Here is a 27,084-nt window from a genome sequence, read left to right on the forward strand (position 1 = left end):
ATGATGAAAAAAAATTCCCGCTTTGTTTGTTTATTGTTTGTTTGAAAGCAGAGTGTCTGTTCTTTCATTTGATATATTTGTATGCTGATATATTTTTTGAAGAAAATTTTCCTGAAAGGCAAATGCTGGCAGGCAACTTTTCAAAAAAAGGAAGTTATCTTGTCAAATAAGAGAAAACGCTTCCCTGCCAACACTTCCCTTCTCAGATTTTTGTTCAAACTTTTCTATTTTTGTGATTGGATTAAAGTAAAAAAAATTCTTCTGACTGAATTTTTTTTCAGGCCAAGTCATATTTCTTTAACTAACACTTTATGTAGGTGAGACCAATAGCATTTTAAGGGGAGATTTTTTTGCCATTAATTCCATATTAAAGATCTCCTGTGGCATATATAGGTAGCTGTAGTTTGCATGTCATTTAAGATGAAGGCGAAACAGCTAAATAACTCACTATATAGAGAGAAAACATGAATATCACCACCTTTAATGAATCTTTTATTAATTATTTATTAATTGTAAATGTATTTATTTTAGCATTTACTAATTATTTTTTTAATCAAAGTTGAAACTGTTAACATTAGTGAATGCACCATGAACTACCATCAATTACTGTAATGACATAAACAAGAATTAATTAATGCTTATATACTCTATATTTCAGATTATTTGTTCATAATGCATTTACTAATGTGAACAAATACAACCTTTTCATATCATATTATTCAGTACACATAAACAAATAATCCAGGGTCTGTTCTGTTCACACAACAGCTTACAGTCACAGCTCTAATACAGTAACGTTATATATGAATATAAATCCTGAACGAGTAACGCGAGTCAAACTCGTGTACAATTCGCACAGGATGTCTGTAACCATAGTGAACGAAATTGAATGACTGTACATTTATCAACTAAATACTATGTTACAATAGAGGCAGCACTGATGTGCTAGTTTGTGCGCAATGTTTCTGCTGTTTACTTTCTCCTAAGACCTAAATAGTCGTGTTTATATGAGGATACTTGCAAAGACTTTTGACGCATATTTGTATTTAAGGCCAATAAAGTGGCAAAAATACTCACAAGCTCAATGAGAAGCGAATGCGCGGCTTACGTGTTCAGCTCTGACACAGAAACAGCGGACGCATTTATCACTGTTGTTTGTGTTTGAATGGCTTAATATCGCTTGTTTATAAACTGCGGTGCTTAAATATATCTACAAATGTTATGTTTTTGAGACCACACGCAAATGAAACTGCAAGAACCAACAGGTGGATGACATCAAAGTGCCGCGAGAGCATTTCGGTAGCAGTCTCATCTTATGATTCCTCGTCAATCGCTCTCACGGGATTTGGATGTCATCTGCCTCTTGGTTCTTGTGGCGCCACATTAAGTTTACCCACAAGTTTAACAAACCCGTTGTACCAGCCACTGGCCTGATGAGCATAGCAGTCAAAAACGGAACGCGGGTGATCACGTACGTGAGAAATCAATTACCCCCAAAATACAGTACCCCTAATCGCAAAGACACGCAAGGTACCTGGCTGTTTGGATTTCTTGTCCCACGAACTGAAAGGCTTGCCAATCTTCATAATTTCGCTAAGCCAAGTCAATCTCCATTTGTCTTTTACACCTTTATCAATCGCCAAAACATCGGAGCCTTTCTGCATTATAAGTTTGTCCATGCTAGCTGAAATAAAGTTTTACCTCAGCTTAACGTGATACAGTCAGAAAACCCGGAGTGGATCCGGTGCGTAGTGATTACAGAACGCTTACAGTGGAGAGAGGAACGTGATTTGGCTCCACTCCAGATCACATCCGAATTTAAAAAGGTGAATACACATTGTCTTTATGAAAAGTCTAGCGACGGAAAACTTTAATCCACGGTTTACCTGTGATGTCCTGAACTTTAGGGGAACTGCAGTAGTATTTGTGAACCGTCTCTAAGAGCTGAGCACCATGGCCTTCTCCCTGGAACGGAGGTAAGATCAGCATCTGGCTGACACAAACACACAAAAGCTTTAGTGGCCCTGCTCACAAGTGCACACGGCTTTACTACAATACCAAATTAAAGTTAGAACTCTTGAGCCTTTTAAAAAACTGGTTTGAAAACAGTAAGCACCGTTACACTTCCAGCACCCTTCAGATGCACACTACACTACTGACTTTACAGAATATACTGACACTGATACTATAGACCAGATCTTCTCCAATGGGTTTTTTTTTAAGGACCTTGATTTTACATAGAACATGAAGTGACCCAAACATAATACTTGCAAAATTCTTTTTCATACAAATATTACATATAACAATCAAACTAAATCATCATGAAATGCATAATATTGGCCCAAAAACATGATGTGACATACATGAACAAACAAAAGGGGCCAAGTAATAAGTCACAGATGAATTTGCAATAACAGTATTGTAGAAAGAAGTAATACTTCTGTTCACTTGATTATCCTAACAATACACAATTATTATGTTTAGCTGCATTTTATTTTTATTAAAATAATAAGTCTCCATTTCAGTCTCGGTCTAAAAGGTTGTATCCGTTCACTCAGTAGTGGCCAACGTAATGAAATGTTAGCACGTCGTGCCAATCAATACATTAGATTCATTTTCAAAACGAGATTTCGGGTGGGCGATGCTGGATTCATGTTTCTCATAATACCCAGAAAGAGGCTGGCACGCCAGAGACACGAGACGGTAATTTAGGAGATTTAGGGACGAGGCAAAGAAAGATGTGTAATTTTCTTTTCCTTTTTTTGAGAGAATAAAGCTGATAGCGGGCACGTGCTTCCTTAGTAATTACCTGACACGTGGTCTGGTTTTGTCTGGGTATACGTAGTAATTATACACTGTCATGTAGCCAACCGTTGCGTAGAGGGTCTCTCCATCCTTATTGTACTTCTCAAATCTGCGAGAAAGAAAAAGAGATACAGACAGAGAGGGAGAGAGAGATGACAAAGGCAGGCAGGTCAATCATAGGCACGCTCCCATGCACCGGACACCCCCCCCACACCCCATCGACAGCGCGGGCACGCTGCAGAGGGCCAGTGGACGTCCCTGCACCTGCTGGAGACACTGAATGCATTATGCACTTAATTGGTGCACTGCAACTTAGTGCAGAAAGGCAGGCATCTAGCCTCTCCACATCACTCCAGTCCATTTGCCTATTGTCTGTTTTAATAGGTGCCAAAGCAAAGAAAACACAGGCAGAGTCCCCTTCACTAGCACTGGAGACTTCATTCACTGTTTCAAAAGACAAAAACGTTCAATTGAGCCTCTTGGCCTGACTCAAGAATGAAAGAAACACAAGAGCAAAGAAAAGAGACAAACAGCACAAAGGAAACTCTTGCCAGATCAACAATTTGCCTCAATGCAGGAGAAAATATAATTAAAGCGGCCTGATAATTGGCCCCCACGGGGCCCACAAAGGCCGGAGAGACGTAACTAGACCCGTTTGGAAGTTTTGTGTGTGTTTGTGTGTGGCAGACAGCGAGAGACATTGTTCAAAAAAGTTACTGTCATTATGATCTTCGCCGTTGACTGACTATGTTCTTATCGACAGTCGCTGGCTTTGTGCGAGCACTTGATTTGTTATTCTGGACTGCTGAAGTTATCAACACAGACTGTACTAGTGTAAAGTCATGAGTACAATAAGAAATATCTGAGAGGGTCTCTACCAGGGTTTTTTGTAAAAATCAAGTTCTATACAAGTTAAACATTACCTGTGCCGCCCCGTTCATTCCAACAAACAATGTCAAGCTGCTTATATATAGTGTTTGATGAGAAAACAAGCTGTTCATTCAATATCAGCTCAACTTGTAATGAACATTCCTTTAATAATGGTCAGTTTTTATATTGAGAAACTCACACTAGGAAGAAATCCCAGCGATCGTCATCCACATCGATGAAACTGGCTGTCTCGATGAACCACATTAGAAATGTCTGCAAGCGTTCATGATATTCTCTGAAACCTGGACATAGGATATCAACCTGAAACCACAAATAAGATTAAATAAATCGTGATGCGTCCACCAGGGCCTGTGTTATAAGCGTAAACGTCTGCTAAATTTAAGGGATAGTTCACCCAAAAAGGAAAATTTTGTTGTCATTTACTCACCCTAATGTTGGCATAAATCTGTATGAGTTTCGTTTATTTTGATGAACACAAAAGAAGATATTTTAATAAATGATGGTAAACACAGCTGATTGTAACCATTGACTTCCATAGTAGGAAAACAAATATTATGGAAGTATTGTAATAAATGATGAAGATATTTTGATAAATGATGATGAGCACACAATTGACGGTACCCATGATCAAATTCCATCGCATTTGTTTTTCCTACTATGAAAGTCAATGGTTACCATCAGCTGTGTGCTTACCATCATTTATCAAAATATCTTCTTTTGTGTTCATCAGAAAAACGAAATTTATACAGGATGAGAAAATGATAAAAGAATTTTCATTTTTGGCTGAACTATTCCTTTAATTTTTTATATTGAACCATTAAAGGATTAGTCAATTTTCTTAAAAAAAAAAAAAAATCCAGATAATTTACTCACTAGTACCATGTCATCCAAAATGTTGATGTCTTTCTTTGTTCAGCTGAGAAGAAATTAAGTTTTTTGAGGAAAACATTCTAGGATTTTTCTCATTTTAATGGACTTTAATGGCCCCCAATACTTAACAGTTTTAATGCAGTTTAAATTTGCAGTTTCAAAGGACTCTTAATGATCTCAAACGAGGCATAAGGGTCTTATCTAGAGAAACAATTGTCATTTTTGACAAGAAAAACTTAAAATATGCACTTTTTAACCACAACTTCTCTTCTTCCTCCGGCTGTGTGACCAGTCAGCGCGACCTCACGTAATTGCTTAATGAATAAACGCACATTAAAAAATTATAAAACGCACATTTGCGGACCATTTTAAACGATAAACTGACACAAAGACATTAATTAGTATCATTCCACATACAACAACTTCGGAACGGTCCTCTTTCTCCACACTTGTAAACACTGGGCCGTAGTTTCGATACGTCATCCGTGACCTCTTGACGTATTGCGTGAGGTTGCGCTGGCGCATCACAGGAAAGACGAGAAGTTGTGTTAAAAAGTGCATATTTTTTATTTTCCTTGCCAAAAATGACAATCGTTTTGCTAGATAAGACACTTATGCCTCGTTTGGAAACGTTTAGAGTCTTTTAAAACTCTGTTTAAAAAATGTTAAGTGTTGAGTTAAGTGTTGGGGTCCATTAAATGGGCAAAGTCCTGGAATGTTTTCCTCAAAAAACATAATTTCTTCTCGACTGAACAAAGAAAGACATGAACATTTTGGATGACATGGTGGTGAGTAAAGTATCTGGATTTTTTTAAAGAAAATGGGCTAATCCTTTAATGAGTCCAGCCATCAGAAATATATCAGTCTACACGTTTTAGATGAAAAAATATATTTATAGGAGACAACATACTTTGCATGAATTCTGTGAATAAAAAAAGCACAAACCAGAAGTAATAATAATCTACAAATTGTGAAGGGAGGACTCTTCAAAGAACACAAGATATTTATTTTATTTTCGTGTGTGCATTTATGAGGAAAAACAGGGTTATGGATGTGACAAAGTTGTGCTTACCTAACCATAAAAAATACATTACATTTTTTTTTAAACTTAAACAGAGACCTCACATGAGTATTTAAGCCACCAGATGTTGACATCTGAGCTACCAGTTTGGGTAAAACTTTTTTGGTTCAAACATTTGCATGGGATTGCTTTCTTTTATTGAGTTGAATAATGTTGCAAACACTCAAAGCAGCGACTCTGTGTGTTTGGAAATTGTGCTCTTTCTGTACCTTGTGTATCTGGTAGGTCAGATCCTCTCCTGCCTCCACGTTGTGAACTTTATAGGTGTGTTGCAGGCTGCCAAAGGGTTTGAAGTTGGCCTCTTTCTCTAGGAGAGAGATGAAGTCATCTGTGTTACAGCAGAAACCCGCAGGAATGATCTCTCTAATCTTCCCCTCCACATCATCTGGCTGAAGACAAGGAAAGAGAGAGAGTGATTAAGAAAAAGAGAGAGGGATTAAATGGCACCACAATTCTAAGGTACATCAGCATTTTTGAGAGATTACATTTGGATTATAAAAGACACCAATGATGTGTAAACATAAACCTAATCAAATCTAACCAAAGAACTGTGTCAATCAGAATTCACACCTAATTTAAAACTTGATTTCAATATACGTTCCAACAGCATAAAAATGTCCCTTTGGTGTTCAAAGGAAGAAAGAAAGTCATACACTGTAAGAAAAGGGTACAGAAACTTTTTCTGTGGCTGGGATGGTACTCCTTCAATAGTTCATTTTTTGCCTTTATGCAACACATTGAAATGTTGTACCTTTTGGGGTACAATATTATACTCTAAGAACCTATTGTGTATGTTAAGGGGGGAGGTTAATGCTATTTCATGCATTCTGACTTATTAACATGGTTTAAGAGTTGTAATCCTTATGCTAAACAAATGCAAAGTGTCAAAAAAGGAGTTGAGCTTGTGACAAGAGTATTTCTGGGCCAAACTCACGCCTCCTCTGTCCTACACGTCTCTGAAAGTTTTTTCTAACATGTGTACCCGTTATACGCACAACCGGCGCAACGTCATAGAATGTCTCTGAACAGGTTCACGCCCACTTTTGGGGGAAATCGCACTAGACGTTCCATTGGCTTCCATTCAAAATAGCGGAACAAAGCAACCTTCGTACATAGCCGGCAGGCGTAAATAACTTATGAAATCACTCAGATTAAACATGTTGAGTAATTATCTGTCCACACTGCCCGCCACAGAGCGCGAAAGACACATCAACACATCCAATTTGGTCAACACAAAAACATGTCTCCCTCATTCTCCCAGCATCAAATTTGTGTAACAACGCTCCCTATTGGCCAGAAATGTCTTACCCGGACATTTACTCGTACCTCATCGAGTCAAAAGTGAATGATTTTACTTTGTATTTGAAAGTTACTTCGTATTTATTTATTATGTCTTTATATTTAGAGTAATGAGTGCACTTTTCCGTCCAGCCATACAACTAACTGGCTTAGCGATATTTCCAGCAATCACTGGATGGCGTTGTTACACAAAATTTGACGCTGTGAGAATGAAAGGGACATGCCTCTACATTGACCAAACCAAACGTGTCAATGTATCCTTCGCGCTCTACGGCAGGCAGGATGGACAGACAAACACTCGACACGTTTAATCTGAGTGATTTCACAAGTCAACTACGCCTGCCGGCCGTGCAAAAACGTTGCTTTGTTCCGCTATTTTGAATAGAAACCAATGGAAGCGCTGCTTTTTTATCCCCCGAAAAGGGGCGGTGACGAAATTTACAGTCAAGTTCCCGGATGTGCCGGTAGTCCGTATGTATCAGTGACCCCATATTCCTTTTATGGGCACTTCCCCGGAAAGCACGCCCACGCGTCAATCAGAGTGAGAACGAGGACGCTCACCAGCATTATTCCTTCCAGTAAAAATAGTGACGGCTTTGTTTTATATCAAGACTCAACAATGGCACGAAAGAAGAAGAAGTTTGTTTTTGGATGTAAGGATAAGAAAGCCTTATTCAGCTTTCCAAGTAAGCCCCCCTTATGGAAACAATGGACATAACTGAGGGTTGCACGATTCATGCTAAAATGTGAATCGCGATTTTTCTCCATGGGAATTGAGATCCAGATTCTCTCAAACGATTCTTATATTTTCAACAAAATATTTTATTGCACTCTAGTAACAAAAATGTGCTACACTGGACTTTTAGTTATAATAAAGTGTCTTCAAAGTCTCTTTTCCTTATTTTAGAAGATGAGTAACTTAAAATTTGTTAGCTGTTAAACATAAACAATAGAATGTTGACACTAATAAATAAATGTAATTGTACAAAAAAGCACAGGTGCTATTTATTTTAATCAAACTGGTCAACCTTAAAACTTTAAAAACACGAAAACTCTTCAAGTAAGGGTGTAACGGTATGTGTATTTAAAAAAAAAGTGTAAACAAATTGTAAAAAAAAGTTTATAGTAATAAACAACCTGCAGTTTAATGTTTGCATTTTTTCCCTTACTGTATCGAAAATGAACCGAACCGTGGCTCCAAAACCGAGGTACGCACCGAACCGTGATTTTGCGTACCGTTACACCCCTATCTTCAAGACATTCTTATTTTAGAATATTAACAATTATACAGTTGATTATTATTCTTAGTTAATCGTAAATTGTGAATGTAATGCTCAGTTAAGTTAAACCAGGCTCGATGACGTATGCAGCCTGCATATGCGACCTACGGAGGCTGCAGCCTTACGATTAAAAAAATGGCCAGAGGTAACGTATTTCCTTGCATTTTTTCGGAACCAATATTGTTGCATCGTCACTTTCTCCGTCGCCACCAGGATTATCCGCAATGGCGCACGTTTTTCCTTTCATTTGTTAAAAAAATCGCCGCTCCAAATCCATCAAGTAAATCGATGTGTTTAGGTTTACCGCTTTGTTCCACGTCACGTGAGTGACAGCCAAACGCCGCAAATGAGGAGAAGAGAGGAGAGAAACGATCAAGTCTGATTGGTGAATGAATAGGGTTTGGTTTTACATCGCGGGAGTGTAAGCAAGTTTAGATGACATAACATCTGGATTGTGAACGCAGTATCTGAATACATGGAAATACTGTATATGCAAGAGAATCGCCATCATTTACAAACAGGATCGCGTGTATGTATGAATCGAGATTGTGATTCTTTTTTCGATTAATCGTGGAGCCCTAACATAAGTTTGTTTCTCCCAAATGAAAATCATACAGACGGCAAGCGGTTAACTCAGCTGTGTCTAGTATACAGTGAGAGCAGCTGAATTTAATCACATAAACTGAAGTGGCACATTTATGAGTTATGCGTCTATTCCCCTGGCGCTTGGCCTCACATATAATCACAAAAGAGCTCTAACAAAGTAATTCCCTATTGTTCTGTCATTAAGGTATACTTCAGCCATGATTGGCACAGTGTAAAAAGGAATTAAATGGAAAAAATACATATTTTTGTGGCACAGAAAGGAGACCCATTAGGCAATTAGCAATGTCAGCTGAGGAGTTTCCAGGCCCCCCTTCCTCCACCTCTACTGAAAGACCACTTAATTGAATACATTTACTACTTATCTTAAACCATGAATATGAGATGAAGTTACCCCCACAATAATGCGTCCCAGCTTCTCACCGGGCAATAAAATTTAATGAATTGATCTCGACTTAACAAAAAAATCCCCAGGCATGTATAATAGGCTCCTGTGTTCAGAAGCTGGCAAGCGAACTCAATCAAACGAGTTTGCCCTCTCCATTCACGGGCTCCCGGGCGGACAATAGCGCCGTCCCCCTCCTCCGCCCTCTCTGGGATTTTTTTACCCAGCAGAATGCGCACCCATGTTTGCATTGTATCCATTTCGAGCAGGGCTGACATGAGAACACTTTGTATTAAGCTGCTAAGCAGGGCCCTTTGGTCGCGTTCGGCCGTGTGATGGGCTCCGCTTGTGTCGCGGGACTCTTCATTCACGACGGCCACAAAACACACGACAAAAGGCTAATGCAACACGCCGCTAATTCCTGCTCATTCAGACATCAGCTAATATCCGAAGGGGATCGCTGCACCTGCAGCTCAGTAACACTCACTATTGTCCCAATACATTACGGGGGCCAAGAGAGAAGGACGTCGAGAATGGCGCGGACGGAAAACGGTAGAAATGGTAGACGGTTCTGCTGTTCTCCGACAAATTGCTCAATCACACGAATAAAAGCGCAGCATTGTGGAGTTCCCATATTAACTAACACCGCTTAAGGATCCAAGACTCTTCAGAGACTCGAGGTTCATTTAAGGAATACATCTTCTTTATGAGATAAGGTTCAACAATGACGCAGAATTCAATTACACTGAGAAAAACGCCTCCTAATCAAAGACATCTTTATCTACAAGAAAAGAAGCGGAAAAAAGAACTCAATATGAGCAACGGTTAAGCCCTGCGGAAGACATCATAAAATCCACTATTATTTAACGCAGCTCTACCATAAACATCTCTAAGGACTATTCCACTTTCATAATAAAATACTGATAATCAACGTGATTATGTAAAACGTAAGACTGCGCTGGCGCGTCACATGGCTACTGCAAGACAAGAAGTTAAAAAAGTTAAAAAGCACTTTTTTGGTGAAAATGACAATCATTTCGCTAGATAAGACCCTTATGAAAGTAAGACCCTTATGAAAGTCTACAAAAATCAATCTGTATCACAGGTTTGCTCTTAAAGAGTAACTAAACCCTAAACCAACTTTTTTTAGTTAATGATCTGTAAGAATGATCCTGTATTAGTGCTGTTCATTGATTTTAGTAAGTTTTTTGACATTAAGATATAAAGTGTTTCAATACTGCAGTATATGGTGTGAAAACGTCTAAGTGCTGCCCTCTTCAGGTTGAACGGTGGCTACTGCAGTTGAATTTTCCTATTGGATGTTCGGTCCAAAAAATGACTCGTGACGTAAGCAGGTTCAAGCTCACCACGCCCTTGTTACGATCTCACCACACACTTGGTACAAGCTTAGTTCGTCCTCTCTCTCTCCGTTGGGATCTGCCCACTTTTCTTGCATTTTTCAAATATTGCCAGTGGGTGGAGTCAGGCTTTGACCAGGGGTTTAGTTAGGGCTCAGTCACACCAAAAGCGCTTTAAACGCTTGCAAACGCAAGGCGCGACGCACTGCCTTTTTTAAAAAAGAGCAGTGGAGCGCGGCTTTTCATATTGCTAAGCAACCACCGAGTCAGCTGTCTTGTCAATCAAATATTGAAGCGTGAGCGCTCTTTTGCTGTTAACTGTCATATTAGCAGAAACTTTAAAAAGAGGGCGCTTGCTCTGACCTTGTTTGAGGATACGAGGAGCACAAACACGCAGGAGAGAGTGAGCGAGTGGAGTCCGGTTCTTCAAAGCAACTGTAAACTTCCCTCGCCACAACGTAAGGCCCGCCTCTCCCCTCATTCGATTGGACAATGGAAGACGCAAATGACGTCAGGCGCTCCTCCGCTCTCAGCGCTCCTTCAAAAACGCGTGCGCGGCAGGCGGCAGAAAACCGCAAGGCGCTCGGCGCGCATAAACAGCGCGCAAACGCGCCCTGCCCATAGAATATCATTCAAAAAGGCGCCTGCAACTGCCATAAACGCTTTTGGTGTGACTGAGCCCTTACGCTTTAAAAAGTTATTGTCAGTCATATCAGATTACCAACATGGAGGGTGGGCAACAGCAGTATCCTTAATCAAAAACAAAAGCCGTTTCTCAATATGAGTTCTTGTCTGTACTTGCGTTCTTGTGGACTTGTGAAACGTCATCAGTCGCGGCCCAAGTACTGTTCCAATTCAAAGTTCGCATCAAGCCCAAGTTCACATAAAATCCCCCGGATGTGTTCTTGATCCGCCCATTTTATCGAGGATGCATCAGAGGAGACTTGTGTGGACTTATGACAGCGAAGTTTCCCAGAATGCATTTCGCGTCAGGAGTTCGTTCTTCCGAGTCTGAACTTGCAAGTTCGAACTACGAAGGACACAAGTCCGAGTTTGGCGTACTTGGTATTGAGAAACGGCTAGTGTAAAATCCCAAAACGGTCATGATTAAACGCTGAGATCAGCTTAAGTATTACAATCACTGCAGTAAAGTCTCTGTCACACTGAGATAAACAGTGCTATATTTTAAACTTTTAACTCTTATCCTTTTGGCAGGTATAAATTAACATGAAACAGCAGTCTTCATCTTAAATTGCTACAAACTAGCAGGTATCCTTTGTTATGCCACACTGCCATTAAAAAAGTTAATTCTCTTTCTCAAACTCCTTTACATTAAAGGATTATTCCACCTTCATAAAAAATACATGATATGATATTATACTCACCCCCATGTCTTCAGAGATGTTTTTGTGCAGTCGAGAAGACTAGGGCTGTGCCGATACATCGCGTTCCCCATTAAAAAAAGGGCTTCAAATCGATAGTGTATCGCAAAGGCTCCGATTCTGTGTTTCATGCACAGCTTCTGAAGAACAGCGATATAAATGAAGAGTTTGGTTCCAAAACGCAATAAATCCATTTTGACAAATTTTGGTAAAAACGTGTTTTCTATACCAAGAAAGTGACAAGATGAAAACAACTATTTTCTGTTACAAACTTTCACACAGCATCTTTAGGTTATAAAAACATAAAAAATTCAAATCCATAAGTTGATTTTTAAAGATTTATTATAAAAACGGATTATTTTTTCCACAAAATGCAATAAATCCATGACAAGTTTTATTCAAAATGCTATAAATCTATTGAATCAATCGCCTATATAAATGTGCATTCATCTTTGCCATGTTATATTCATTTAGATGACTAGTTGTACACACTAATTAAAAATATAAACATTAATGGCATTAATCAAAACACTTACTTTGTCATATTAAGATCACTGTCATTGCGGTTACTTAACGTCCTCGCTTAACGTCTTTCACAGAGATCAGCTGTAAAATGTTTTTGGTCCTGCTCGATTTTCGTTGACTTTGAGTAAAATAATGTAAAGTTTTCATAAGATCCTCTGGGGTCAATGTGTTAGCATGAGAAGCTTGATGCTGTCGGGAGAACAAGCACCCGTCTCCCGAGTGCCTCTCAGGGAAAATATTAGATGCTGATGGCTTACGTTTCTTTCCCATCACAGAAAACCACCACAGGTTTATCAATGCTATTAAAGTATTATTTTGTTTTGTTTGTTGATCACAAAGTACAAAGTTGATGAGGAAAACTAGGACTCCGTGTACTCAGCGCGTCCGCCATTGTTTGTTTACATTGCGTGACTGGTGGGCTGTAATATCAGAAATGGAGTTATTGCGTTCTGTAAAAAAGAAGCAGTGGCGTTTATCGCATTTTGGGAAAAAAAGGGAGAAAAGATGACAGAATAACACGGCGGATATTAGATTTTGCGTAAAATTAAGTATTTACTTTTAACTACTGACCTGATATAATGCTGATTTTGGCAGTAACTCATTTTTTTCAAAAATGGCGTTTATCGCGTTTTGGAACCAAACTCTTCAAATATTCCTTCAGATATTTCCTGGAATAGTGTTTGGTATGCTACTCCTTCTGTGGCACAAATGGCGTTTCTACACGAGAGCGCCCTCTGGCTTTTGGATGTGGCGGCATTTCACCGTAATTCATTCAAATTCATTCATTGAGAAAACGCGCATTTGTACGATTAATCAGCACAGCCCTAGAGAAGACATTACATTTTTTGAGGAAACATTCCAGGATTTTTCTCCCTATAGTGGACTTTAGTGGTTTCCATGCAGTTTGATGCAGGCCAGGGCACTAAATGATCTTAAAGGACAAGTTGGGTATTTTACACTTAAAGCCCTGTTTTCAGATTGTTTATGATGAAATAGAACGGTTTTGACTGAAATTTCGACATATGCTGCTGCCCCCGAGAATTTTCGGGTGATCGTTGTTTCACCTCTACATCTGAAAACAGGGCTTTAAGTGTAAAATACCGAACTTGTCCTTTAAACAAGGTGTAAGGGTCTTATCTAGCAAAACAATCAGCATTTCTGTCCACTAAAATACTGTACTTTTATACCAGAACTTTTTGTCTTGCACTAGGCTTGTGATGCACCAGCGTAGGGATGTAACGACTAATCGTGTGTCCCATTAAAAATTTCTGTTGATTCTGAATCGCAAGGCTGCGATTCTTTGTTTCATGCACAGCTTGTGTGTGTACTACAGCATTTGGTCAGCAGGAAGTTCTTATCAATCTAAAATCATTATGATTCGGAGTCATTTATAACATGCATTTAAAAAGCAACACTTGTTAAAAGCAGGATAGGCAGGAATTATCTAAAAAAAACTTTTTTACAAATTAGTTTAAACTGTCTTTATATACCAATACATAATTAAAATGTAAGTACTAGGGATGGGAATTGATAAGAATTTAACGATTCCGATTCCATTATCGATGTTGCTTATCGATCCGATTCCTTATCAATTCTCTTTTCGATTCTCATTGGGTGAGGGAATAAGCACAAATTTGTATGTTTGTATTAACTCGCTTTAATACCTGTTCAGAAGACACAGAACAGAGTATACACACATTATGTGTAGCAACCTCAGAACCAACTTAAAAGTAGGTGAGCTACTTCTTAAAGTAAGGGACCTATAGCCTAGGGCAGTGTTTCTCAACCAGTAAATATGTGATCGGACTAGGAATTAATAAAACAGAACTAGACTGACATAAAACATGCAACTTTTGTTCATGCATGCATTTGTTATTTTCTTTTAAAGACATGATGCTGGACAAAATACAGCAAATTAACCTACCGAAATGCAGAGGCATCTACTGTGGCAAACGGATGCAAACCCTTTACCACAAACTTAGTCACTGCTCGGCAGAGGTGGACACTACTTGAGTATTTTAGTTTCATTTTCCAAGCATCTGTGCTTTATCAGAGTGTTGTCTTGGAAAAAATGTACTTTACTAAAAATGTTCACTACATTCTAAAGCATAGAATCATACTGTTTATTTATATTGCATATTAAAATTGATTGAATACATAATTACATAAAAATTGTGTACTTTTACTTTTCTTGAGTAAAAGTACTTTTTACTTAAGTAAAAGTAAAAAACATTACTAGATTTATAATGTACTTAAATATTAAATATAAACCAAAAACTTGAAATTATGAAATGTAGTGGAGTTAAAATTATGATAATATGCTTTGGACTGTATGTTTTCAAAAAAATACAAAAACACTGATAAAATACAAATACTTGAAAATGTACTTTTAAGTAGAAATACTTAAGTAGTGTTCGCCTCTACTGCTCGGTGAAATGTGTTTATGCTCGCCTCGGTCATTTTATATAGATGCACGAGAGATACTTTCTGCAGCCTCTATCTGAGCCAGTGTGAAAGACTCTGGCCGTCATCAATTTGATGGACAATGACAACGGAGATTATCCGTATAGTAAAAGTTTACATAATGAAATGGCGCTCACATTAACATTAACACATTACCTTCTGCATTAATAACAGATGACGTCCCGTTAGCTCCGCTGGTGTTTGACTCGCTGCTGTTATTGTGTAATAGTGTATCAAACACGCGACAGTCCTGCAACGCGACCGTATTGTCGTATGTTCGCGTGAAATATAAGTTACTGATTCAACTGTTTCAGTGTTTCGCGAAGCCTCGCTCTGCCCACCGCTAAATATAACCAAACTTTGGATTGTTCTGCCTCGATGCAATGTTTGCTGCGTTCTAAACCAAAACAACACAGCGTGTGTGTGACGTCATGACACATTTCCAACGAGTGCGAGCGGAACCGATAAGCGGAATCGTTAAGCCGGCATGCTTACGATTCAAAGGAATCGATTCACTGGGAACCGGTTCTTAAGTAGAACCGGTTCTCGATTCCCATCCCTAGTAAGTACTCTGAAAAAGAGAGTATTAAAATCGAGTGTCTGTAGACCTCTCACCAGCTCATTATTTCATTCACTCCACCCCCTCCCTTCTGGGTTTCTTCTAAAGCCACGCCCCCAAAACACATGAACGCAACCGGCTCTGCTGGGAGAAGCATTTACCTCAGACGAGCGGAGAGGAAGGAGCGCGGTGCATGTAATAACATCAAGTCACAATCACATGTAATAATACACCTAACTTTATCACTATGAATAAACAAATAGGATGGCTTTTAGTACTCACAATTAAACAAGCATATCGATACTGGTAAAATTTAAAATATATTTTGTTTGATTCTGTAACAAACAAGCTAGTTATATTTATAAGACAAAACTAAAAACAGGTTGCATTGATACAAGTTTTTTCATTACCATCAGTTACACTGTGATGAAGGTGAATTTTGTGGAAGATTCATAACATAGACGGTGTTTTGCATGGAAGAGTTTCCGTGATGAAAGCATTGTTGACTCTGATGAGGACTACACTCCGGAGACAATACCGCTACCGCATCGTCGACTCGAGGAAAAGCCACGCGACATTTACTCTCGTTTGATTTCTTCATTTATTCCTTTTTTGCCTCGTTTGCTTTCGCTGACTGCATATGCAGGTACTGTGAGTTCTGAATGCTCTTTCTCTGCCGTACTTTTGCTCTTCCTAGAGTGCCTCGTGCACGTTCAACTCAATCGGGTGTGAGCATGTGTGGGCAGATCCCATAGCAACAGGGGTGGTGCCATGGTTGCGAGAGAGAGTGATAGTTGCGCTAGCCAATCATTTGTTTCGTCCTGAATGGAAATAATTAGCCTAACAATTAGTCGTGAGAGGTCTACAGACACTCGAGTCTTATACTCTCTTTTTCAGAGTACTTACATTTTAATTATGTATTGGTATATAAAGACAGTTTAAACAAAAAAAAAGTTTTTTAGATAATTCCTGACTATCCTGCCTTTAAACAAAATCATTCAAAATATTCTTTATTATCATGAAAATACCTGAAACAATCTGAAGAACAGCGATATAAATATTTCTGTAGACATTTCCTGGAATACCGTTTGTAATGCTACTTCTTCTGTGGCACAAAGGGAGTTTCTGCATGAGAGTGCCCCCTGGCATTCGGATGTGCCGGGTTTTCACCGTAATACATTAAAATTCATTCATTGAGAAAACGCACATTTGCACGGTTAATCGTTACATCCCTACACCAGCGTATTACGTAATCACATCGAAAGGTCACACATGACGTATACGAAACTACTGCTTTCCCATGTTTACAAGTGTAGAGAAAGAGGAGCGTTAAGAAGTTGTTGTATGAGGAAATATACTAATAATGTCTTTGTGTCAGTAGTATATCGTTAAAAATGGTCCGCAAGTGTGCGTTTCATAAATGTAACGCGTGGCCGTTCGACGTGATTATGTAATACGTAAGGTCACGCTGGAGCGTCACACACAGCTAATGCAAGACGAAAAGTTGTGGTTTAAAAGTTGTTGTTTTTTTTTCAAAAATCATTGTTTTGCTAGATAAGTCCTTTGAAGCAGCATTAAAAACTGTAAACTTTTGAGGTCCACTAAAGTCCACTATATGGAGAATAATCCTGGAATGTTTTCACCAAAAAACTTGATTTCTTTTCAACTGAAGAAAGAAAAACAAACATATTGGATGACATGGGAGTGAGTACATTTTCTGGACTTTATATGAAAGTGGAGTAATCCTTTTAAAAAAACTAATATTAAAGTTTAAATTGATATAACAGACTAAACTAAAACACACTTTCATGACTCGAAAAACTAACTTGAATAAATAATTTCATAACAATTTCTGATTAAGAAAAAATATGAAAACGCCACAAAAATAAGAGACGATTCAGCATGTTGCATGCATGTTGGATCATTTTGATTGGAGAAGAATGGTAGTGAGTCAGGAGGGAACCCACAAAGCACTTGTCTAATTAATTTTTTTTATCTCTCATTCCAATATGTGAATATTTTAAAAGATAAGGCTTATATACCCTTTTACAGCTCACGTGATCAAATAGCCTGCGGGGGCATTTTGGCAACAGAAGTGGTGTTATTCCCCATTGGTTCTAACGTGTTAGCAACTCAGAAAGTGTATTAAAACTGTTTCCCAGCATCAAAATGTCTGGTGTTGCATTTGGTTGCACTAATATAAAATACTAATATACGTATATATGTATCTGACCACTTTATATTTGGGCATCTGCTTACATCTTCTATCAACTCCACTATAGTACCCGAATCTGGTAGCTGTGTTGAAAAAGTTGATAAAGTCAACTTTAAAATAACTTTCTCTGTCTGTGTTGCTTCACTGCTGATTTTTGCCATACTTCAGTTGCCTAAATGAGTGCGCATACGCTGCCACGTCATCATTGTGTACAAACAGTTAAAGGGTCTATAAGTCAATACAGATATGTCTGTGGAAAGTGAGATGTGTTAGAGACTGCTTTGTTTATGTTTTGTATCCCACCAGTCATTACCCTTTCCGGTTTCCTGTTTTGTTTAATGAATAATACGGAAAGTTTGCGCCATCACGACAACTTTGGACACAGACGCCACCAGTACGTGCCCAATGTGAGCCAACCCCACAGTCCGCATTACGTCGTTGGCATCAGTTTAGTGTGTTTCTACCTTTAGATACCTATAAAAGTCTAACAGGAAGTAGATTCATAAAGTATTGTACTTTGAAAGCTGTACCTCCACACAGTCAAACTGGTCTGTGACCCTGGAATTGTATTTGACTTTAAATAAAGTGTTCAGGTTCCCAGCAGTGTGGAACAGCTGGATTTGAAGACCTTTGTAGCCAAATGCCACTTCACTGGACAAAAACAAAACACAAGAGATAGACATTTCTGTAAATGTAAGCATAGCTGATATGCTTTTTACAACTGCATGCAGAATATATCTAGTTCAGTATGACAAGCAAATGTAGCTGATACATACTCATCTCCAAAGAGCTGATGACTGTACTCAGGGTGAAATGTTGTGCTTTCATCATCGATATCCTCTGGAAACCTCACTGCATCAAACAATAAGACATTTACATAAAGAGCACTTAAATAAAATAAAACAATGCCCTTCACTAATAATGGCGTTAGATAAAAACATAAAAACAGATCTTCTTTTGCATGCATTCAAATCCATCCTGAACACAAAACATGCATTCACAGGCACAGCTGATTCAATCTAACTTAATGCTGTTTTTTTTTCTGGTGATCATTTACCTAATTTCAGACATAAAGCTTCATTGGTGTCACATTTATACTCCGCAAATTTCTTCTCCATGTCATTCATAGCTGTAGGAAAGAAACAGAGGTAAAGTTTATCATTCAACATTTCTGTCATCGAGGTTCAGTGTTGCCAGAGGAACAATAATTATCATAAGGCTTCTATACTTATTGATCAAGCTGTGGATTCTACATCTACCCTTATAATTACGACCATACACAAATGCGTGTAATGTATGTCTTCGATCTCTTGGTTTTGGCTAGAAGGGATACAGCTACAGACTAAATCCTGTGAAACATTGGGTTTAGGTTTGAGGATAGGATGAAAACAGCACTAATTCGGTAAGATTTAACCTGATTTCGGCAGTTGCTGTTATCTTTCTAGCCACAACTCGGCCAATTATCATTGAGAATGACTCTCTCTCTCTTTTACGAGTTAACGTTCTTGCCACATCACTTCACGCTCAGTAGTTTCCAGTCCGTTGTTTTGACCCTCTCACTAAGGTACATCTATTATTTATCTATAAATCGATAAATAGCTGTATTCTGCACATTTGACTTGTTTACAATAATTTTCTTCCAACTACCATCATTTTAAGCTTCTGGTAAAATCCTTGCACATTTCTAATCTGGCAACACTGTCGAGATTTGCCACAAACAGGAATGTTTGACCAGGACTAACATGTCAAATAAATTACTTAAGATAAATGAACAGTCAGAGATGAACAAGTTAATTCAGGTTGAGGACATATTGAGTCCATTTTTACATAGTATAAAGTACTTACAGACAATGCCCTACAATCTACCGTATACTAACAATACAATAAACAGTGCATGCTAGTGTGCACTACAATAGACTAACTTATAAACATACAGTGCACATCTTATGTAACGTTAGTATACAGTAGTACAAATGCTTACATTATCTCATTTTCATCCATACTAACACATTTACTATACACCAAATCCAAATGCAAGTTGTTTACAAAGTAACAGATAGATCGATCGATAGAAAAAGATCCTATCTAATTACATAGATAGTTAGCTTGCTATCTATCCATCTGTTTATCATGTACGATATCATCCGCACGTGTTTACATTGACAGTTGTCTGAACGCACGTGTGTGTTTAACTAGCCTGTTCACCCTATCGTATATGATCGTAAATTATTCTGAGTGTGTACGTTAATATATTAAATACAGAATAGTCGCAAAAGATTTTAGACAAACATGTGTACTGCCTAATGCTTCTGTGGTGGTTAGCATTTAGCCGCAGCTAATACGCAGTGTTTTACAAAACCGTTTTCTCTCAGATATCAGCGGTCAGTATCACTTTACCGTAACATCCCACAAGCACACATCTATTATTGAAATAACAATAATGACACATGCACGCGATAATAGAGGGCATTTTACACTCACCCGCCATTTCCGCACGTCTTCACGGCTCAACCCGCCAAATGCCAACACTACTTCCTGTTTACCCCACGTGCTTCCGTTCGCTCACGCCATTGGAGGAAATCTGAAGTTGTTTTTTTCTCATCCCGGCGGCCTCAGATTGTCTGCCCGTTTCTCAAACGGAAGGTTGCATCCTTCGGATGTCATATTTGTAGGCTGCATACATAGATATGTATATAAAGGCTAGATGGCTCAAGGCGGAGTCCCTAACGGCATCACCTGGCGGCCATCTTACGACAGGGCGCTCGCTCACTCGTAGCATTGAGTTTAATGGTGCAGGTACTTTTAAATGACCATAACTTGCTCAATTTTCTACCGATTTCAAACGGTTTGGGTTTTTACAAACGTTATTAACGTGGCTATAATTCTGGATGCTTTAACATGTTTCATGAATTTATTTTTTATTTTTAGTATAGGTATGCAGTGTCATAGGTACATCTTTGACGTTTATAACAAACCAAACCGTTTGAAAATCGGTAAAAAATTAAGCAAGTTATGGTCATTTAAAAGTTACTGCATCATTAAAACTCAATGCTACGAGTGAGCGAGCGCCCTGTCGTAAGATGGCCGCCAAAATGCGGACGTTGCCCTCAATTGGCCAGCAGCGCGGACGAGCCATCTAGCCTTTATACATATTTATGGCTGCATACGCCATAAAGAATGTCGTATTTTAAAATATTCACAGTTATAAAGTGGATTATTATTTTTAGTTGATGGTTGAAATATGATGATGACTTGATAGGCTAGCATGCAACCTCCAAAGGTTGCAGTTTTCTGTTTGAGAAACAAACGGCCTCTATCGGTTCACTTTTCAGCAGTGTTATTCTAATGCTTGTTTTTAATTCAAAGGCTAAATCCCGCAAAACATAGTGCTGGTTTACGGCAAAATAAAAAAGATAAATGCATAATTATTATTCATAAAAAATCTATTTTGGTTTACGAAATCTATTTCGTAAACAAATATTTATGATGTATAAACACTATTATGCTGAATAAATATTTAGTCTATCTATTTATTTCGCAGCAAACTAACGAGAATGGCTGTCCACACGGAGACGCGGATCACTGTATACGCATAAATTTGTTATCGTAAGGGTATTTTTTCTTGTTCTTCTAATGAGAATGTAGGCTAAATGAAGTCCCAAAGCAAAATATCTTAATTGTTCTAATAGTTCACAATAAAAAATTGTTGTAGTTATGCATCTGTTTGCCAGTAACTTACTGTAGATTTACATATCTAATTTATTGGCAACAGTCTAAGTTGAATGAACATTATACATTAACAAGTTTTTTTTCTTTACAGGATAAAACTATAAAATAAGAGCCACATGCAAAGCATCCGGGGAATCAAAAATCCCCATCAACCTTTTCTGTTTTTTTCCTACAGATTTTGGTTCCCAGAATGCTTTGCATGAGTCTGTTATTTTATAGTTTTGTTCTATAAAGATAAAGACTTGTTAATGTTTAATGTTCATTTAACATTAAACAAACGCTTGCCAGTAAATAACAAACATTTAAAGGGCGTTTTGCAGGTAAAATTTTTCAACGAATTTGTGCAATTTGCTTGTTGATAATAAACATTTAGACTGTTATCCATTGTATTTTATGTTGTTGGGTATCACAAAACCCGAAAAAGTATGAAAAAGTACAGTGGTTTGCAATGATTCTCCTTTCCCCCACAACGCACTGTATGACGTCACGCTGGGGAGAGAATTTACCAAAGCCGCCTTGAGAGCATTGAGAATGACTATAGAAAGACGAGTAAAGTACAGTTCTGATAGCGCAGATTATAGATAAATACATACATACATACATACATAGATAGATAGATAGATAGATAGATAGATAGATAGATAGATAGATAGATAGACAGATAGATAGACAGACAGACAGACAGATGGATAGGCTAGTATAGAGAGATAGGCAGACAGCCAGAGATAGCATAAGGTTAACATATCTTCGTGTAGAAAGTAAACAAACAATTAACATACTCGTGCATGCTGGCTTGAGGGCAGGGACGTGCACAGACATTTTGAGGGGCAGGGGCTCAAGTGAAATAAAGGGCACTTCTCAAAATTATGTATATTTTTTTCTTTTTTTTTAAACAAAAAGTGTATATATTAACGCAATTCTGACTTCCTTTTTAAAAAAATATTTAAAAAGTTAATTAATTTTATCTTCCTCAAAATCACGCAATTGTTTAATTTTCAAAAGATGTCTACAAAATAATCAGTTCACACAGACTACATGTTCTCCTTAGTATTCTAGGTTTATAGAGCAGCAAATGAAGCCATTACACAATGTGCATGTTTTGAAAACATTAAATTACACATTAATTACAAATTTGTTAAAATGCTAAAAACAAAGTTGTGACTGCTGAGTTAGCGCTACATGCCAATAAATGCTATATCATATGCTAGCGTTTAGCTGATTAGTTGTTACTCCAAATGTATTTTTGTCTGATAAGGGCTCAAAATACAAGGTCTGTTTACTAATGTGAGCTTCTGGCATGAGCCTCAGAGCAGAGCCAATCAGAGCAGAGCTCAAAATTATTATTCATGACCCTTTCAAATAGGGCAAAAATAGACAATTTCATTCAAATAACAAATTCTAGGGTTGTAAACAGACATGTAAAAACGTTTCTGGATAATTTTTGCACTTAATAAAGCAACATACCTTCTATGTAATTGTCAAAGAACAATTTAACATATTATGGCAACACATCCTTTGGCACCTTTAATCTTAGGTTTCATATTTATTAGGGTTACACACGTCAGAAACAACAAATATAGATTAGGCCTATTTTATTTGTATTTTTTTTTGTGATGTCAGTGAAAATTCAGACTGGGCAAGTAAAATACTGAACCATCAGATTTCTTCCCAATCTACTCCAGCACTCCAGTATAACACATTATACTTATTTAACAGCCATTACAAAAAAACGCAAACAAAAAAGCTTACTACTGCAGTTAGCAATTATTTTATTGTTTGTGCTTTATTATTTTATGAGCAGTCTGTTTAAACTACATACACTACACTGTTACACGTTTGCAACTCTTCAGGTTAATATGGGATTGCCATGGAAAACAATGCCCCTGAATCGTTATGTGTAACAACGTGTCCCATATTTTGTGCATAAAACTGTTAATATAAGAATGTTTTCTTCCTCACTCACACACTTACCGATAGCTGCCTGCATAATCATGCACATGATCGCGTCTCGTTCAGGCTGAGCTTTGGCGCTTGAAGCGCGAATGATGCAGCACGAGTGTAGACAAGCCAATCATAAAGCGAAGTAAGTTTGAGAGGCGGGACTAAGGAAAGGTAAAGCCAATCATATTAGCGATGTGAATTTTGGAGGCGGGACTCATCTGTTAACCGTTTGTGTGCCACAAATAGCGCTATTTTTCTTTATATAACAGTTTAAATCTCATTTAAATGATTCCTGAATAAATTAATGTTAAATTAAATAAGCAACAAGTAAAAAACACAAGAAGCAGACAGACATCAGTTGTTATATGAATAAAGATCATATTATTATTATTATTTTTTAAAAGCACCCCAGAAAAAAAGGGCACGTTCTCTCCAGGAATAAAAAGGGCAGGTGCTCAAGCCCCCTTTGATGTCTATGTGTGCACGTGCCTGCTTGAGGGGGTCCATGATCCTGCCTGAAATGGGTGTAACTTTATGCGATCTTCAGCACAAACGGTTTTGGCAGCATGTCTCTAATTCTGGAAGGTGAGTGAAGCACGTCACGTCTGTTCGCGGGGACCAGCGACCCAAACGCACTCACTTTCTTACAGCCAGTAGCGGAATGGCAATCGAGAGAGTCGGGACTTTCCCGGGCCGATCTGATAATAGTTATACATTTCGAGTTATATTAGCAACCCCGTCTGGCGGCGTGATGTGCGCCGGTTCCCGCAGCCCGCTGGTCAAACTGTGCAGGCAGCCTCTCTGCTCAATAAAGTATATAAAAGTGCTCAACCTGTTCGGCAGGTCCAAACATGTACAGGATTTATAAAAATACGGTGATCAATGAGCGGTTCCTCCTCAAATGGCTTAGCCTGTCGTGATGTAAAAAGCCGCCGAACGCCTGTTTATTACAGTATGTATGCGGTCGGATCCGAGTGTGCTGCAGCTGCTGACTGCTGCTGCGTATAAAATGATCGTGTGATTCGTTATAATCGCATAAACAATATAACAAAGCATCCTTTTATTTCACAAAACAATATATTTGAGATATTATTTGATAGACTAGTAAGTGTGGATTAAGGATGTTTAAAAATCTCTAGCCTGGTGGTCAGGACATGAATGGATCAAATCAGCAGATTTGCGAAGTTTTATTTATCTCCACATATATCATTAATAATAATTAGCAAGGTAACTTTGCAGTATAACACATTATATATTTCCTACGATGTATATATGATTTCCAAATTATATACGTAAGTATTAAACAGCAATAAATGTCTCATCTATCTCTATGGCTCTGGCTGAGTCTGTCTCCACTTCTCCCCAACGTGACGTCATCGCAGAATTGCGTTAAAAAAAACGTTAATACCAAAAACGTAAAAAAAGTGGTCTTTAAGACCATTTTTGAGACATTTTAAAAATTATACACATATCTTGAGTGATTTATGTACCCATTAATCGACAGTGGTGGTTAACCTGCAACATACACTTTAAATCTACAGTGGGAAATACACAAAAAAGCATCCGGGATTTGTCCGTGATCGTTTGATTTTTAGTTTATTCACACTGACAATGATTTGCCGGAATCTGGGCGTGCATTCATACAGATTCCTTAAAAATCCTGTAAAGACACGTAACGTGTTTAAAGTCTTGCACTTGGCAGGTTTTTTGCAGCGTCTGAAGTTTGCTATTTATCTATGATTTGTCTCTCCAGAAACCAATCGCATGCATTTTGGTTTATGATAAGATTATAAAGCAGTGCGTGATGTGCTGTTCTTGTTGGTGAATAATCTCAGCTTCGGAGCGGATATTTAAGGAGCTCCCTGATCTCTTCTTCAGTCCAGTTTGCAGACATTTCTCATTGTGAATGTTAAAGGAATAGTCTACCCTTTTTCCATATTAAACTATGTTATTACCTCAACTTAGACAAATGAATACATATCTATCTTTTTTCAATGTGTGCACTGTACAGCGCGTCGTTAGCATTTAGCCTAGTCCCATTCATTCCTATGGTACCAAACAGGGAAGCCACCAAACACTTCCGTGTTTTCCCTATTTAAAGATTGTTACATGAGGAGTTATACCAGTAAGTATGGTGCCACAAAATAAAACTTTTTTTTTGGTACCATAGGAATTAATGGGTCTAGGCTAAATGCTAACACATTCACAACGCGCTGTACAGTGCACGCATTGAAAAAATATAGGTATGTATTAATTTGTCTAGGTTGAGGTAATAACGTTTAATATGGCAAAAGGGTAGACTATTCCTTTAATATGCATTTAAACCCCCAAACAATTATCTTGTCGCAATGACAGGCATGCATTTTTGTTTATTATAAGCAGATATGAGTGGCAGAAGGCTTTCCGGGTATCTTACGACAATGTTACTAGGTCCTCTTTCTGAAGCGATCCCAGAACATTTACTGGATGTGTTTGTGCTCGCACAGAAGCTTGTCTGTCAATTTTATGGGTGTTTTCTGGGACAAAAGTTTGTGTGAATGAGCTGCCAGTAACACTGTAATTTCTACAGAATTTTTGACTGTGTTTTCTTTTATATTTTCTCTTTTTATATAATTCTGTTTGATTATCTTTGTTTTATTTTTTTATTTAAATTAATTTTGTAATATAAAACATGCACTGGAAAAACAAACTTTTTTGTTTAGTAAAATATATTAGATTAACCCTCATAATTTCTACATAGTAATATTAAAATTGATTGAGAATTAGATTTTCCTAAGTAAAATTATAAATGAGCCCACAATTAATTCATTTACAAAATGAACTGTGTGGTAATAATAAGTCGTATTATATATTTTCTTGTATTATTTAACTGTTTTATAGTCACTGCACATAGCCCTATAAGTAAATTTTAATCAAAAACTTTAGCACATTCAAGTCTGCCTTTAAAATATTTAATATTCATATGTCAAACATGCAATTTTGTGTGTGTTAATGTGGAGAATTAAGTTAATGTAATGACTGACTTGTAATCGGTCATGAATTTTGTGTTATAATGCTGTTAATAACACTATAAGAGTAACTCGGTTAACTACATTTCTTAATTATTTTAGTGCAACAACTTTCCTCCAATTTTATAAATAAATTAAACTTGCCTGGGTTTACAGTGCACTCAACTATGTAAAAGAAAATAACAAACAGTAAATAAAATTTTTAAAATATTTTAAGGATAGTAAATAGACGCTACCTAAACGATTTAAATAAATCTAACTTCTTAAAATGTACTTAAGTGAAATGTACTTAACTATTTAACAAATGTTTTGTGTATAGATTTTATTTGATATTGGTAAGTTGTGCTTGAAATAAAATTTGACTTAAAAAAGGATTTTATTAAGTGCATTTTACAAGTGTGTTTTGCAATACAGTACTGCTTTTGTTGTAGTGGTATAACTGACTGACATTGGTGCGGATTTTGATTACAAAATGTGAAATTGATCCTTAAAGATAAACTTGACATACTTCAAATGTACAGTTGTGTTCAAAATTATTCAACCCCCCAATGCTGTTAAGGGTTTTAGGGAATTTAGTGTACATTTGTAATTGTATTCAGAATGAAATCATACAACGACTTCTTAAAGAACCATATGCAACTAAAATGACATCAATTGGTTTTGTAATATAGTAGTAAATGTTTCTTTTGT

At 37.6% G+C, this 27,084-nt stretch overlaps 1 protein-coding gene across 2 annotated transcripts in view; it reads right to left on the reverse strand.

The window, feature by feature from the left end:
• Positions 1-20,320, reverse strand: part of hat1 (histone acetyltransferase 1) — a 36,071-nt gene extending 15,751 nt beyond the window's left edge. The window contains exons 1-8 of one of the 2 annotated variants that reach the window (XM_055215567.2): positions 20,198-20,320; positions 18,774-18,845; positions 18,493-18,568; positions 18,247-18,367; positions 5,857-6,036; positions 3,875-3,996; positions 2,810-2,914; positions 1,887-1,993 (exon numbers count right to left, since the gene is read on the reverse strand). In XM_055215567.2, the coding sequence (XP_055071542.1) occupies positions 1,887-1,993; positions 2,810-2,914; positions 3,875-3,996; positions 5,857-6,036; positions 18,247-18,367; positions 18,493-18,568; positions 18,774-18,845; positions 20,198-20,204 (790 nt within the window). In that variant the 5' untranslated portion in view covers positions 20,205-20,320. The other variant, XM_055215566.2, reaches the window with a different exon arrangement.
• Between the last annotated feature and the right edge of the window lie 6,764 nt (positions 20,321-27,084).

The sequence above is a fragment of the Misgurnus anguillicaudatus genome, chromosome 17 (assembly GCF_027580225.2).
Source record: "Misgurnus anguillicaudatus chromosome 17, ASM2758022v2, whole genome shotgun sequence".
In the NCBI taxonomy this organism is placed as follows: domain Eukaryota; kingdom Metazoa; phylum Chordata; class Actinopteri; order Cypriniformes; family Cobitidae; genus Misgurnus; species Misgurnus anguillicaudatus.